A 17,040-nucleotide genomic window follows, 5' to 3' on the forward strand; every position below is an offset into this window, starting at 1 on the left:
GATGTCCCTACACTGAAACTAAATCATTACATAGGTACGTCCCTACACTGAAACTAAATCATTACATAGGTACGTCCCTACACTGAAACTAAATCATTACATAGGTACGTCCCTACACTGAAACTAAATCATTACATAGGTACGTCCCTACACTGAAACTAAATCATTACATAGGTACGTCCCTACACTGAAACTAAATCATTACATAGGTACGTCCCTACACTGAAACTAAATCATTACATAGGTACGTCCCTACACTGAAACTAAATCATTACATAGGTACGTCCCCTACACTGAAACTAGCCAAGAGATCAAAGTAGGTATTTTGCAAAGTTCATGCTAGTGAATGACTGTTATTGTGAAGGCGTGAGAACTATTAAAATGCTTTTTTTCCTGCCAATAGCAGTTCTCTAAGAGTTGCTCCACCCCATTTGTCCTTTACTTTCTCTTAAGTCTTTTGTCACTGTGAAGCACTTTGGTGGTGCAAAACCTGCTCGCTTTTAAAGCGCTAGATAATTGAAATAAATTTAAATGTTCTAAATTCCTTGGTTTTTGTTGACATAAATGATCTTTTGAAATGAATTTTAGTTATCACAATAACATGCTATCTTTCGGCTGACTGAAAAGCCAAACGACAATCCAGCTCCCAAACTTTGCAATAAATGCCTTCTGAAGGAAAACTGCTCACTAAAAATCATAATGTCGATGTATCATTTGAGGAAATGGTGCATGGGAGGGGCAATACAAACTAAACTGTAACAAATTTGTTTTCAGTCAATTAAGCACCACACAAGCAAGAGTGACTGTACTAACCAACTACAAAGACAATGGGACGCATCTACCACCACCACAATTGAGAATTTGCCACAACAGTCCAGTGGTGGGGTTTCTAAGCATAACACGATTGTTACATAGATTGAGAATGGAGAAAACAATCATTGTAGTGCAAAGGCGCTTTAAGGTAACCTCCAGAGTCTGGTCAACACAGTTCAGTGTATAACCCAAATAATTCTACTGTTCAATGGAAAAGATAAGTCCATCATGCAAAACACAGGTCAATGTAAAGGCAGCATCTTCATCATAACTACCGGTACAAATGCTAACAGACTGTTTTGAAGTAGACTTGTCAACAATGTACAGTGACTTAGTTTCCTCATTTAAAACCCTCTCAGCCCATCCACCAGGTACAGTTGTTCCCCCCACCCCCAAACAGAAAGAATACCTTTACAACCTAGGATTAACTTTGTGTTTGTGACAAGGTTTTGCTTAGATGGTGCAGAGATGCCAAGTTGAATTTGTATTTACACAGTTAAGACAAACCAAGACAAATTATTGTGGTATAGAGTCTGACTTTGCATGGGCCAAAAACAGAAATACTTGTTTAAATTGGTTAAGTACGGGCCATAGAAAGGTTTTGGTATTAAATGGTGCATGGTTGAAGACATGAACATTTAAGTGAATCAGACAATACCAACACAAAGACGCAGTCGCACCCATCCCTCAGAACTATTTCAACTCTGGACTACAACATCCAGTACAATTGCAATGGGAATCATTTGAACTTGAGGTAATGGGCAGATTTTATCATTCTATCATTGCATTATATTTTTACACTATTGTCCAATCATGCGGGGCCAAAAAATTCCATCATTTTTAAATCATGTAAGGAAACCATTATGGTTATAGAAATGTATAATCTAGCTGCTGTGACTACTGGTGGGTGGTTCATAGAAAACATTGTGGTGTGTAGCAGTGTATCAATACAGCATGGCAACAGAACAAGCTACAGACAAACCAGGGTCAAACAGTCCATCAAATCCTTTTTAGACATTGAATTATTTCTTATTGAGTTCACCTGCCACAAAGTACACACCACATAACAACCTTAGAACCTACACATTTACCATTAATTTTGTATATGGACATTGCTAATTTGTTTAATGTAATGTCCTATGAATTTAAGGTAATTCTAAACATAACAGGGGAAGAACATAATTTACTGCTTAATATTGTACATCTTGACTTCAGGCCATCCCTCAGGGCCAAATAAATTGCGATGCTATGGTTTCTTGGAACACGAGAAGCAGTTTTTATTGATCGCATAGTGTGTGCTTCACTGAAGGATTCTAAAGCCCGTTTGACCCAGGTTTGACATGAGCAAAGATTAATGCTGGTTTGATCAGGACATCAGAGCTGCGATCCCCAGCACACACACACCTACAGACAGACTGGAGAGAGAGCGTCATAAAATCATTTCTGCATGGTACAAACACAGTGCGCTCCCCCATGGCTATATGAACAGATAAAATAGTGTTAAAACATATCTGTGGACACAAGAAACATGGCACGGACAGCATCATCATCATGAATACCAGCAATATATTTGGGACTCAATCCTGATCAAAACATGCTCTGTGATATCAGACCAATTGCATGTACAGGAAAAGACAAGTTTTACAGAATGGCCATGTTTGGCATTAAAATGTTACAATGAACATTTTTCTCTACTTCCATATTCTCTTTCATTTCATTCACACCGCAAGATCATATTATAAAATTGTTGGGCCTGGTGTCCACTGGGGACCTCTTCTCTAACAGAGCTAAAGAGATGCATGTGAAAGTGCTAGTTGTGGCTAATGCTGCGGCTACTTCACTACTGTTGAAAACGGTGCTCTATTGCTAAGTTCAAATATTTAGAAGCCATCTACTGCTCACATCCTTTGCACTGGAAACTTTACAAGAAGTCTGTGTTGTAAAGAGGTTCCCGGTGGACACGCACGCCTTATTCTTACTGTTGCTTTGTAGCAATGGCAGAATGAACTTGGAACAGAGTATAGATCAACTTAGCTAAAGTTGGCTGACGGAGATTAGCATGATTCTACACTATAGCCACCATTTGAAGGGTTGTCTAAGGAATAACAAGACATCCATTTACCTTCTTTTACAATGGTTCTCTTGCTTTCAAAGTAGCTAGCTCAAGGACACACAATCCATTGTGCTTTTGTCACCGAATGGCAAACAGTATTCCTGCAGCAACTCCACAAGCTAAGACAACACCCCAGCTAGTAAAGTAAAGCACTATACAAACTTATTTGGATACAATTGGCCACTAATCATGAAACGAATGTATAGAAAAGTTTGAATATATAGGATCTATTCCATGCTCTGTGTGTGCACTGCTAGGTTAAGAAATTGTGGAGGAGTGATAGCAAGAGTGAACAAAATTCATTTAAGCTCAAGTTCACCTCACACTTGTGTTGTAAATAAAATCCTCGATTGATTCTCTTCAACCAGAGTCCACTTACTTACAAGGCTGTTTTCTACCTTCTCTGTGATGAGACTAAGGAACTTCTCTTCTCTGTGATGAGACTAAGGAACTTCTCTTCTCTGTGATGAGACTAAGGAACTTCTCTTCTCTGTGATGAGACTAAGGAACTTCTCTTCTCTGTGATGAGACTAAGGAACTTCTCTGTGATGAGACTAAGGAACTTCTCTTCTCTGTGATGAGACTAAGGAACTTCTCTTCTCTGTGATGAGACTAAGGAACTTCTCTTCTCTGTGATGAGACTAAGGAACTTCTCTTCTCTGTGATGAGACTAAGGAACTTCTCTTCTCTGTGATGAGACTAAGGAATTGATCTTCTCTGTGATGAGACTAAGGAACTTCTCTTCTCTGTGATGAGACTAAGGAACTTCTCTTCTCTGTGATGAGACTAAGGAACTTCTCTTCTCTGTGATGAGACTAAGGAACTTCTCTTCTCTGTGATGAGACTAAGGAACTTCTCTTCTCTGTGATGAGACTAAGGAACTTCTCTTCTCTGTGATGAGACTAAGGAACTTCTCTTCTCTGTGATGAGACTAAGGAACTTCTCTTCTCTGTGATGAGACTAAGGAACTTCTCTTCTCTGTGATGAGACTAAGGAACTTCTCTTGAGATATTAGTTGGGGAGAAGTGTGAAGGTAGAACGTTGCTGCAGGGCCACTCATCTGTAAACAGAAGAGCAATTCAAGTTTGTCATGCTACTGTTCAACTAGCCATTTTAGAAGAGCAAGAGAAGCTGTGTAAAACAATGCACAATAAGGGGCCTACTCCTTTAACTCAATCTCTCCAAGGTTCGTACATAACATCATTTCTACATGGCCTTGGGTGGGAAAGACCTCACGACAACACAAAAACGTTCAACACTGATACTCAATTGCAATTCCAAAAATGGTCATGATTTACCATGTTATCAAATATCTACACGCAAGTAACACGATGGGGCAAAGCATCTCAACACAAAGATCATATCAAATGCTTTGTGAAACGCTAAATGACCATGAGAAACACCAGTAAATATTACAACATTGGCCGGAAATGTATTCATCTACATGTCATTTGTAAGCAAAACATGACATTCAAGAGACAAGCTGGTACCTTAAATAATGACTCTATACAAGCTAAAGTTTAGTTTCACTCACAGAAGAAAAGCCATCCTACAAACCTTTTACTATTTGAAAAACACCAACAAGCCAACAAAATCACAACTGGCTGTCAAATCCATGAAGCAAGACACTGGGAAACTATTTTGTTCCGATCTCCAGCCAACCTGGGTCGATTTACTATTTAAAATGGATTCAATTTGGTATCTGTGGTGGACTTATCTGGAACAGAACCAATTAAAAAAGAAAAATATGCATCCCGCCCATCTTTCTCTCTAGGCAGGGCCAAGCAAATCAATGTTTTTCAGTGGATTTTAATTAGTAATTGACCCAAGTTTGATCCTATTGAACGATTGGAACGCCATGCTTATTTCCTTGATCTACTGTACTGTGTAATCATTTCTGAAATACATACAAGATGAGAAGCACAAAAAGAACTACGGGAAATAATGATTATTTCAGACCCTCCATATGTATCACAGTCAATGTCAAATCACCCCATATGTTCGTTTTGAAAATGAAAATCATTGAGTTTTAATTTGCATTTTCACTTTAATTTAAATTTGCATTTTAAAGTCGTCACTGAGATCATTGTTAGATTTGTGTGTGTGTTTTTTTATAGGTTGCATTGAACCAGGCAGCTCACTTAGATTTGAAAGATTTTGGACTCACATTATGATCCAGAATAAGGTATGAGAGGACAATGGTATAAAGTGGCATAAATATTTTTGTTTTAACTTCACTTCAACCCCTTTGACTTGAGGTATAATGGCAGCAAAATGAGCAACACTCTATAATAACAATACTCAACTACACAAAAACACAGATTGTTAATCTATATTACTGACATGTACATGTAGCATTAATCACATTGTCAATTGTTTTTCTTTGTGCAAAAAACCATCAAATATTGACATGGTTTGATAGTCAATTCTCAATTGCTCTTATAAAATGTCAATGATATTCAAGATAAGGTATCAGATAAAAAGTCGATGGCAATGTATACACAAAATGGCTAATACATTTGGGAGGTTTTCAAAACAAAAGTATCCAAATTGATTTGGGGCTCTCAAAAAAGCTACATCAGTACTCAAGACAATGCTAATATTTTTGGTCTCAGTGCAGAAATTACTACATGGAGTTAAAGCAGTAACCACAAACTTTGAGATTGGTTCAAGTATTCCAATCAAATACTAGTTTTCTAAAAAAACAACAGATGTACAGTAGAGTTCTACAAACTTTTTTCAATGAATCGAACATGTAATGTGTTGCTCAATTTAAAAAATGTAGTTGAGCTTTGGCATATATTTTCTAAAAATACAATTTACTTTGAATATACGGAACAAGCATCAAGGCAAAATACTCCGTCTGTACTGTCACAAAATGTTATGTTAGTCTAAGTACTGTGACAAGTTACTGTGGAATACTATGACATCTGAAAGCTGACAATCATTCAACCAACCATTCACAGAAGCACACTGACAAACCAAGTCACTGTCAAATACACTTAAGAGAAAACATTACCTCACATATGCCAGAGAAAACTTTTTTGTCTACTGGCCAAAATCGCTGGTAAATAGTAATACCCAAATTTACCAGTCATTTCCCCTCTTTTACCAGTCAAATAGATTTTAAGATTAGCACGGGACCTCTAAATGATGGATGGTTACAATCCAATCCATTTCCCGGCATTTGGTTGGTGGTGATTACCAGCCTTGCATAAGTGCATCACATTCTACTCTGAAATTCTACTTGGCTGATAAAAGCGAGCAAAAACAGAGTGGGTGACTGCTGAATTTTGGAACGTACCCCCCCACCCCCCGATTTTTGGAGAGACGATATAAAATTAGAGTATAGATACAAACTCTTACAAGGTCCCTTTATACAAAGCAGCAAAGCACACATGAGACAGACAGACAGACAGACAGACAGACAGACAGACAGACACACACACACACACACACACACACACACACACACACACACACACACACAAATAAAATCAGCAGATCAGTGATAAAAAAAACAAAAAAACATGAGAGCATACTTACCTTACACCTACCTGAAACCATGAAAGGACTGAGTCTCAAAAGTCTTTCATTGCTTACCTCTTCTCTCCTTTGAAATTTCACAAGGTTTGCCAGGAAGCCAATGCATTAATTGGCACACAGCAAGTTTAACTTGATCTTGACTGCAAAGAAAACATTTTCCCTCTGGGGTTTCCCGTATAATACTGGAGGATAAAACAATAATGCAAACCTGCATCCTCACTACATCACATTTTTTGTGGAACACGTCCATTTCAAAAAGTCTGGTGCCTCACTGTTGGGTTGTGATCCTCCAGTTGAGAAACACTGCTCTACTACGGCCGGAACACACATCTTGCGTGTGCTGTGCGTCTGCGTGGCGTCTGCGTGGCGTTTTCATTTCGGTTCCCATGTTAACAGGTTACAGCAGCCACACCACCGGCATCAGACGCGCGTCTCAGGCGCGTGTCTTGCGAGCATGAGACGCGCGTCATCTAGAGAATAGAACCAAAGCCTATTTTTTCAGTTTTCCGCGCGCGTGTCTCTAGCGTCTCTACAGAAATCCACATTAAAAATGACCTATTTCTGTTCATAATCATATCATACAAGCACTATTTTCAAAGCAGACATAATAACTGTTAGCAGAGTGGGTTAATGCAGCAGTTCTCGCGTGCACTCCCAGAGCAGCAGCAAGAAGTGGTTCTTCTCCCATGGTGCTGTTTATTGACACTGACACTGGGTCAGAGACACACACACACATACATACGTTTTCCGTGCATGTCATTGGCTGTAACCACCTGTGTTGCGTTCAGGTAACATCCTAAATTACAACGTTATACAATTGAGAGCATATTCCCTTTTATATCAACAATAAAATTCTCACAACACTTCCGTGTTTATTTCTCTGGGCGAATTTGCGGCATATTTTTTTTGACTCTGGTTGCCAATCAAGGCTCGTTTTGATTTGAGACGAGAGGATGAGCTGAGCTCACAGCTACAGTTCTCCTGCCCTCTGAAAAACCAGATAGGCTACAACGTGGCTTCATTCCTCCCCTCCCCACCACACACACACACACACAAATCATACTGCCTCGATTCTGAAGTGAGCCCAAGCGATCTTCAGTTAAAATCATCATTGTATTGTTTATAGCAAATTTAATAAATGGTAAACTCTATAGGAAGATAGTTGGGAGACAGGCAGCAGCGCAGCAGCTGCTGCCGCCCCAGCCACGCTGCCTGTGTGGATGCCACGGGCGTGCCAGCCGCAGCAAGCACGCACACGCCACGCAGACGCCACGCACACGCAAGATGTGTGTTCCGGCCGCTAGAGGCTCAAAACCAACGAATCTTGGTGAGGAGGAGAGAGGAGATGAGCAATCAAAAGAGGACTTTTTGAGGCTGAAGACTGGTGGTCTCTCCTCTTGCCCTGAAGTTTAGTTTAGCTGTGCCTGGACCAGCCTGACTCTGCCCAGGTCTGGGACATGAAAGTAGTGATAAAAAAAGACAGGAGAGAGAAACTGACAGAACAGAAGAAATCAAAATGAAAATAAACATTTAATATTGATACACACCTCTCTCCTCTTCTTCCCTGTGGTCTAGCGGTGTCGGTACTCCCTCTCCCGCTCTCTCTCCCGGTCTCGATCGCGGTCCCTCTCCCGGTGGCGGTCACGCTCCCGGCTGCGTTCTCGGTAATAGTCCTCATGCCGCTCGCGACTGCGTGATTTGTGGCGCCGGCTCTTCTCCCTGGACCGGCTGTGGTCACGTTCCCTGGACCGTTCACGTCTGCTGGCACAAACAAAGACAAACATCATTGGGTTGTATTCTGGCTATCGGAGTATCCTCTCTATCCACAGAGGCTGGCTTCAGACACACTTCACCTCCATGCCAAATTTCAGCCCTCTGCCATCCTGCATTTCAAAATTGTCCCCCCATGTTATATAAAAAAACAGAACTAAAACAGTAGGCCTCTTTTAGCAGGTTTTCACAAACAGGTTTAAACAACAGTATAAATACTCTGATATCAAAATGTGGAGCGGCTCCACAAAATGCGTACAGGTAAGCAGGTCTGGGCCCTGCTTTACTTCTCACCTGGAGACAGAGCCGTAGCTCTTTGACTCGATGCCGTGGAGACAGTCCTGCAGGGAACTGATGAGGACCTTACAGCGATCATCAGCCGACACTTTAGACTGCTTTATCAGACTGATGGCTGTCACCAAGGTCTCTATAGCACTGCCATAGTCAGCTGGACAGAGAGAGAAAGACTTTATCAGACTGATGGCTGTCACCAAGGTCACTATTCACCTTATGTTGCCCCGCCCACCATTTTTCTTCCTTGTCAGACGCAATTGTATTTGTTCTTACGGGTCAGCGTTAGCCGCCCGGTTGCATTGTAAACATCGATAAACTATAAACTATGAATTAAGTTTGCCAAACATTCAGCAGCTACACTGCGGCGAGTGTGGCCAACTTCAGCGACATGCTCATAGCGTTACTGCTGCGAGGAGCCAATGGCTGTACCCCGTCGGCATAACGTTAGTTACAAAAGCACGTCAACAGTGTTTTCTCACTGCCAGTAGGGGTTGACAACAGATACTAGCTAGTCTGGTCACAGCCAACGCTCCTCACTGCTAGTTAAAAATGTCCAAATAGGCGTTAATAAACTGGTCACATATTTGGAATATATGTTACATTCTCATCCAAAAAAATATTAAAAGTTTATAAAAAAAATTGTTGTTGCTTGAAAACAAAAATCTAAAAGTCTAAAAATGATAAAGGTAGGAGTAATCTACTTCCGGGTCAGCAATAGCCACCGTGAAACAAAATGCCCCGCTGACCTTGTGAAGGATCCAGACCTTACAGTACTGGGATACAAGTGAAGGGGGATGGATGTTATGGTGGATGTTATGGTGGATGTTATGAAGCTGTATGATGTGACCACCTATGCTTCTGAAACATGTACTGACTGTGAAACCAAATTTCCTGCGGCACAAATAAAGCTATCTATCTATATGCATTCCCATGGTCTGCATCTGTGTCGTGTCTCAGTGTGTGTGGTCTCAGTGTGTTACCTGTGTTGTGTCTCAGTGTGTGTGTGTTACCTGCGCTGGCGTCGGACACCGCTCGAGATATGGCGCTGGAGGAGATGGCTCTGTTCCTGTTCATGATCTCCTCAAACTCTGCCTCGCTCAGCGGGGTCCGCGACGGCTCCATCTCCCTGAAAAGATCAAGATGCTGGGTCATTTCACCTTTCTGCTGGTGATTTGATGTTTTAAATGATTTGCCTCTTGCTGTGAAGCGTCTTTGAAAACCTTGAAAAGCGCTATACAAATCAAATTATTATTATTGTTGTTAACCTCACTGTGAAACTCACGTTGAACTTTTAAGGACAAAGGCAAGAAAAAAACGACAATTGATTTTCCAAGGACACAGAAGACTTTACCGCTTGGCCAAAAGATGAAAAACATTCTTCCTTAAGTTCCACTTGTAGCAGTTTGTAACTTTGCTTATTGCCATCACCAGTATTACCATAATCATATTTCACCTTTGCCATACTTCTACTACATACATTCTTCTCTTTTGGTATAACCTATTAATTAAAAAAAGGTTCTCTTGTAAATCATCCATCCATCCTTACCGCCCTCCAGGGCCGTAGTCTCTCTCATAGGGTGGCGGGCGTCCGTATGGATCGTTTGGTCCGGGGGGTCCTCGGCTGTCGTTGGGAGGCATGTTGTTGTTGCCAGGTGGGGGGAAGAAGGCTGGGTTGACATGGGGAGCCGGTGGAGGTCCACCAGGCGGGGGGCCTGGCATGTGGGGAGGAGGAGCCAGAGCCATGGGGGGCCCAAGGGGGCCTGGGGGTCGAGGAGGGAAGGGTCCTGGGGGTGGCGGGCCCTGTTGAGGGGGTGGGGGACCAGGAGGAGGGCCGTAACCAGGGGGAGGGGGGCCGGGGGGGCCCAGCGGTCCCATGGGCGGCTGGCCAAACTGACCAGGGAAGAGGACAGGGGGAGGATGGGGGCCACGGTCGCCACGATTGGGGGGTCCAGAGAGGGGAGGGGGGAGGCCTTGACCAGGGGGAGGCGGACCTGGAGGGCCGGGTGGGCCAGGGGGACCGAGCGGGGGGCGAGGGGGGCCCTGCATCCCACCTAAAAACAGGGAAAACAAACAGAAAACACAGGCCAGAGGTGAATGATTCAACTCAAGAACTGGTGAACTTTACTTTCACTCAGTGTTACAGTCAGGTCAGACATTACCACTAGCATAGTCATGGTACCAGCCACTGCTGCTGGTAACAAACAATTATTTGGATGTTGTTTTCAATTCTGAACATTTTAAGCAAAAGTAGCGGGTGAATTTTGGGATGCAGTCACAACTGTTACAGCACTTATTTATGGCCACTTTATGAAAGCACCTTTCTGTCAGAGGTCAAAGAAATTCTCACTCTACTTTAAAAAGCAGAACATTAAGAAATTAAGACTTTGATTAAACTTAATTTGTAGGTGCTAAAATATTAAACAGCAGTCAATTTTAGGGAGGTCATCACTATTAGCAATGTCAGAAATGCTCCTTTGGGAAAAGCCTTTTTGAGAGCTTTGAAATGATTTTTTAAATACATTTTTAGAGTGCATGGCTTTCTCCACCACATTTATTTAAAGGCCGGCTTTACCGTGGGGAATATGAATATATATTAAATATCACGCCCCTAAGGTTTTCGAATCCGTTGAAATTTTTGAAATTGGTTGTTTCACGCCAGAGATATCACCAGAAATCCACTCTGTGTGGAGGGGGGGGGGTGGTGGAGGGGAGGGGCGGGTGCGGGGACCCGAAATACTACATTTCCCACAATGCACTGGGCTCGCGTGGCCTTCGTTTTCATGCCCACCCCTCAGGCATTTGGCTGATATCAAACTCCAGTAGGTGGCGGTAATGCACATATATGTTTGCCAACCGCCATAAAACTCAAAGAAGAAGAAGAAGAAGAAGGCTTCGACAATAAAAGATACAAAGAAGAAGAAATAAATCGAAAATAAAATTGCCTCCAAATTGCACCAAATGTAAACGGTAGTATATATGTCGGGAGATGTCTTCATAAAAAAAAATTCATGCATTTTAAGGCATTTTCGTAGGGGTTACGCGCATCTGATGTTGTAACTATTTTCTGTAAAAATGTGTAAAAATGGGTACATTGCTCAGCGTTGATTTCGTTACTTCAACTCACCTACTACTAGATGTAAAATTTGACGAGCTTTCCAATGCCGCCAGTCCCGTGTCGATTAGTGCTTCCGTTCCCGAGATAATGGTCTCTTTGCAAGGAACTATGGGAAGCTAACCTAGCTACAGTATGCTATGCGGGTGAACAAGATGGCTGCCTTTTGCTTTTCGTCGAGAGCTCTGAAGGGGCGTGGAGGACCTCTAGAGGCGGGACCATGGCTCACAAGACTTGTAGTTCATAGGCGCTCGAGTTCCGCAAGCGGGGAGGGAAGCCGGGTGACACGTAACGCGTCATCCGGCTTCCCTAAAAATGTGAGAGATGCCTGATAGGTCAGGCAGTGAAGCTCCAATTTCAAAATATTTCAACGGATTCTAAAACCTTAGGGGCGTGAGATTGATATATATTCATATTCCCCACGGTAAAGCCGTCCTTTAAGTTTTTAATTATCTTGCCATTTTCCATGTATTTTAATTGACTGGAAAACTAGTTGTCATGTTTCACATTTTTTGTCATGTGGGAACCCTAAGGCTTAGGGTTCCAGTAGCACTCGAAAAGGCAAGTCAACCACAAGAAAGCAAACATCAGAGAATAGAGAAAGCAGGAAAGTGGGGAAAGATGGTGCAGTGAGGGAATACAGGCAAGGAAGGAATAGCAATAGAGGCAGCCAAAAAGAGGGAACCAACTAGGATACATAAGAGTAAAAGTGAGAAAGCAGGTAAGAACTGAAATGAATAAGGCCAAAAATGATGCTGTTAATGAAATCAGAAGGCAAGAAGAGACACTACTGGCTTGTCTTAAGTGGAGAATATGTTGACTTTCAACCTGAACCAGAAGCCTCTCCTTTCAATGCTTTCAAGTAGGGCTCGGCCATCGATATGAAATGAGACTTAGATTTTGAACATCTTAATATCGTGATATGGCATAAATGTCATTTCCTGGTTTTAAAGGCTGCATTACAGTAAAGCAGAGTCCTGCGCGGGTCTGATTTTCAAGACCCGGTTCCGCCCGGAACCGGGCAGTACCGTGCAGTACCGACCCCGCTCCGCGAACCCACAAATATGATCAATCAGTACCGCAACCCACCCCACCCCGCCACGCAGACATGAGACCCGCGCTCCGATCCGGAACCGCATATAACCGTTAATCTGCAGTGCAAACATTTTGTAGTGAACCTAACGAAACTGCCACCGTTTCACACGGGAGGCGAACAGAAGTCTTTCTGGCCAAGACTCGTCAGCTGATGTACGTTAATTAGCTTTTAGCAGCTGCTAGCTCACTAACCAGCTGGATAGCTCTGCTATCAGCCACAGACAGTTACAGCAAAGTGACTTACCAGCTATTTCCAATCCATACTGCCTTTATGATTGCTGTTGGAGGAATGTAAATCCACGTTGGGATGAGACCTCTCCACTTTCACTAGGGGTGGGGGGAAAAATCGATACACCATAGTATCTGTACCTGTACCTGTATAAATAAAGGTAAAAAAAAAAAAAAAAAAAAAGTATCGCGATATTTTGCCTGACGATATTGTATCGATATTGCCAAAATATATATATATATATATATATATATATATACGGTATATATATACCGTATATATATATATTTTTTTTTTTTGCAGGCCAGGCCACCGGGCTACTATAAACTTTAGTTCCAAGGCCAGCAGTAAACAAAGGGTAGCATGTTTTCATTTTGTTTTAACAGTAACAGTTTTGTCATAACAGTAATTTACAAATTCCCCAGTTACTGAATGGGCTGCACAAGATGTTTTGTGCAAGTGAAGTGAAGTTGCATTGTTCAAAAACTACCTAAGTACAGTAGTCCACACACACATCCAGTTAAGGTGGACTGTAAGTAGACTGTAACAAACAGTTCAGTTTGTCAGGTGCATGCAAATATGACATGACTTTATGAAAGTTGTTGGTCTGTCTACTTGACAATGTTGCTGCAATAAAATGGTTGAAGTCAGATGTACAGACTGGAAAATTGTTCTTATATAAACTAGATGTTGACAAAGTTTTCCTTTGGGGACATCATTCGCAGTTGAAAAAGTAAGAAATCGCAATATCGGCGATATCGCAATACTATCGTATCGTGACTCAAGTATCGTTTTAGTATCGTATCGTGGGCATCTGGTGATTCCCACCCCTAACTTTCACGCTATCCATCCATGACATGTTGTTGCCTGTTGCTATGAAAACAGCCAGTGTGTATGTTTGACTGTAGTGGAGGCTAACGTTAGCCTACTATATTATCTGTCCGACTCGTATTGTCTCCAATCAATCACCTTGACCGCAGCTGAGTTTTGAATGTTTTGTGCAGTCCATATAGCGTCACACATTGCACAGTATGCGCATACTTGAAACGATGCCGGTTATGTAAACAAAGCGGAAAACGTGCATCAGCAACTTTTCTCCTCGTCGAGTCAGACCAGCTGCCAGACACCCCCCCCTTTTTACCCGGCCCCCGCGTTTTTTTACGGGTACCCGGCGGGGCCCCGCGGAACCCCGACCCGGTGCAGGACTCCGCAGTAAAGTGATGTAATTTTCAGAATTTATCAGACTGTTCTCGCCGTTCTCTTATTTGCCTTTAGCCAGTTAGTCATTATATCCACATTAACGATGATTATTTATCAAAAATCTCATTAAATATTTTGTGAACGCACCAATAGTAATGATTTTGTCCCCATTGCACAACCCTACTTTCAAGGCTTGTTTTTCCTCATACTTTTTTCAATTGAAAGCACATTATTGCATGTGCCAACAGCAGTCAGAATATAGAGCGTAGCGGACAAACAAGGGCTGTCAGTTAAAACTTAGTGGACACTACAGGATTTTCTCAAACCATTTGTTAGTTTCTCTCATTAAACTGCAAGAAATTATAGAAATTAAACTTAATTTAAAAGGATATATATATATTATTATTATTATTTTTTTTTTTTTACACTGAGCATTATACAGGAGGGAGGGTTCTTGCAGAACTCAAACCGAGGCCGACAGGGATATAATTAATTATTTGGGACATATACTAGATAGAGTGCAGTATGGCATATCAGAGATTTGCTGTGTGCTTCTAACCCAGTGTTAGAGAAGGAAGAGTCAGGGGTGTCAGGGTTAGTATATAAGCTTTTTTCTTTTCGAAAAGAAGAAAAAAAAAGTTGTGACATTGAAAGGTCTGTACCAGTTTTAAGCCTTCACTAATTATACATTTTTTTACTGTCAGGAAGTACATTTTTCTGCCACAATGTTAGCCAATCTCTGCTTAGACTAACTTAGGGACAGTTTACCCCAAAAAAATCAAAAATACTTGTTTTTCCTATTACGTGTTTTTTTTATTATCTATCTCTAGATAATTTTGGTGTGAGAGATTCATGTAGGAACTATTTTCATTCGACCAACACTAGTTGCTGTAGAAATAGTCCCTACATGAAACTGCTCACAACAAGGTCTGTTGATTATCTTGAGTAACCAGGTCATGATTTCTGGAAAGAGACATTGCTGTCGAGCTTTTCAAATGTATTTTTTTTTGGTACTTTGAGCACCACTAGCGGAGTGTGATGCAGTTCCATTGTATTCGATGGAGAATGCAGACATCCCTACAGCCAATATCTCCAAAACTCGGAGTCGGCAACTCACCAAAACGATCTACCGTAAATTCCGGACTATAAGCCGCGGCTTTTTTCCCGTTTTTTGGCCTTTTTTGGCCTCTGCGGCTTATATAACGGTGCGGCTTATCTATGGATTTTTCCAGCAAACGGCCACTCGGGAACCTCCAAAATCTATGGATGTTGGTATGAGGCAGAACGAGAGCAAGACAGACATTATGAGAGCGAGACCCTGATTGGATGATGTTGCAAAAAATGTGCCTCGCGACCTGATTGGAGCACTGTGCCACTACTCTCTCTCAGCCACTACGGTAAAACACCCTCCCTCCTCCCTCGCTCCGGGGGGAAAAAGGCAGCGATTGAGCCTGAAAGACAGTCTGAATGAAATTGAATGTAACATTCCCAATTCTATGTATTACATTCTAAAAAACTAACAGCAACATTTTGGAAGGCTAAGCCTCACAACTAGCTCGTTGTAATCTAACATCATGCTTCAAAAGATGGAGAACTGGCTGTGTTACGACGATGGCGGCGATTGAGCCTGAAAGCCATGTCTGAGACAGTAGCGAGACAGGAACAACAACAACAGCAGCAGCAGCAAAGGATCATGCACAAACCCGAGACGAAAGGGACTGTCCGTCAGGGCGCGGACGACTGTGTCAGCAACTCCCTCCCGACTACCAGGAGAAAATTACAAACTTCGGCGAATTCACACAAAGAAAGATCAAGGAATATTCCATCGGACCGGAGCAGATCATAAATATGGATGAAGTGCCTTTGACGTTCGACCTGCCTCTCACTAGGACTGTTAACAAGAAAGGTGAATCGTCCATCACGTTGAGAACCACAGGTCACGAGAGAACGAATTTCACTTGTGTTCTTGGCTGCACAGCATCTGGAGTAAAGCTCCCGCCGATGGTGATTTTTAAGCATCTCACAATGTGTGATTTTGTCTGGGGATTAGTGACCTGACTTTTGTTTTGTTGAAATGTTAATAAATGGGAGCTTCCCCAAACAGCCATCTCTTTCCCGACAATCCCCTCTGTGCACGAAGCCTTACATATGGTAATTAAACATCAAAACACCCGCGGCTTATAGTCCGGTGCGGCTTATATAAGAAAGAAATAGTCAACTCTGAAGGTGCGGCTTATACACCGGTGCGCCTTATAGTCCGGAATTTACGGTAAATGGATAAATCACACTACAAGGTAAAAAATATGTATTTTTGGTTTTGGGTGAACTGCCTGAGCACTTTACTATACACACCAAAGTAGCTTGTCACTTGTAAACTGTAATCTTTTCAATTGAGCTTTCTTATGTTAGCTCTCAAATGAGGTCTCAACAGAAATGTTTTATGATAACCACAGCCTTTCATCAACAAACAGTAGGATTGCATTTTAATTAGGGATGCACAATATATACCGTAAATTCCGGACTATAAGGCGCACCGGTGTATAAGCCGCACCTTCAAAGTTGACTATTTTTTTCTTATATAAGCCGCACCGGACTATAAGCCGCGGGTGTTTTAATGGTATTTTTTTTATTTATTTATTGTGTTTTAATGTTTAATTACCATATGTAATGCTCCCATTTATTAACATTTCAACAAAACAACATAACACAACACCACCTGTGTTGTTATTTACAGTGCACACAGTGTCATACAGTGTCATACAGTGTCATACAGTGTGGTGAAAAGAGGGCAAGAGAGGAAATTAAAACAGAAGTGGCTTTATAGTTAGAAAGAGTGCTAAAAAAGAGAGATTTTTTTTTTTTTTTTGA

General features: G+C 41.8%; 1 protein-coding gene across 2 annotated transcripts in view; it reads right to left on the reverse strand.

Annotated features, from left to right (window-relative positions):
• cpsf6 (cleavage and polyadenylation specific factor 6) overlaps positions 1 to 17,040 on the reverse strand; it is a 44,027-nt gene that overhangs the window by 4,539 nt on the left and 22,448 nt on the right. The window contains exons 7-10 of one of the 2 annotated variants that reach the window (XM_083653792.1): positions 10,083 to 10,587; positions 9,547 to 9,662; positions 8,537 to 8,690; positions 8,020 to 8,230 (exon numbers count right to left, since the gene is read on the reverse strand). In XM_083653792.1, the coding sequence (XP_083509918.1) occupies positions 8,044 to 8,230; positions 8,537 to 8,690; positions 9,547 to 9,662; positions 10,083 to 10,587 (962 nt within the window). In that variant the 3' untranslated portion in view covers positions 8,020 to 8,043. Of the gene's footprint in view, positions 1 to 8,019; positions 8,234 to 8,536; positions 8,691 to 9,546; positions 9,663 to 10,082; positions 10,588 to 17,040 lie in introns of both variants that reach the window. The other variant, XM_083653791.1, reaches the window with a different exon arrangement.

The sequence above is a fragment of the Poromitra crassiceps genome, assembly GCF_964638095.1.
Source record: "Poromitra crassiceps genome assembly, chromosome: 2".
NCBI classification, from domain to species: Eukaryota; Metazoa; Chordata; class Actinopteri; order Beryciformes; family Melamphaidae; genus Poromitra; species Poromitra crassiceps.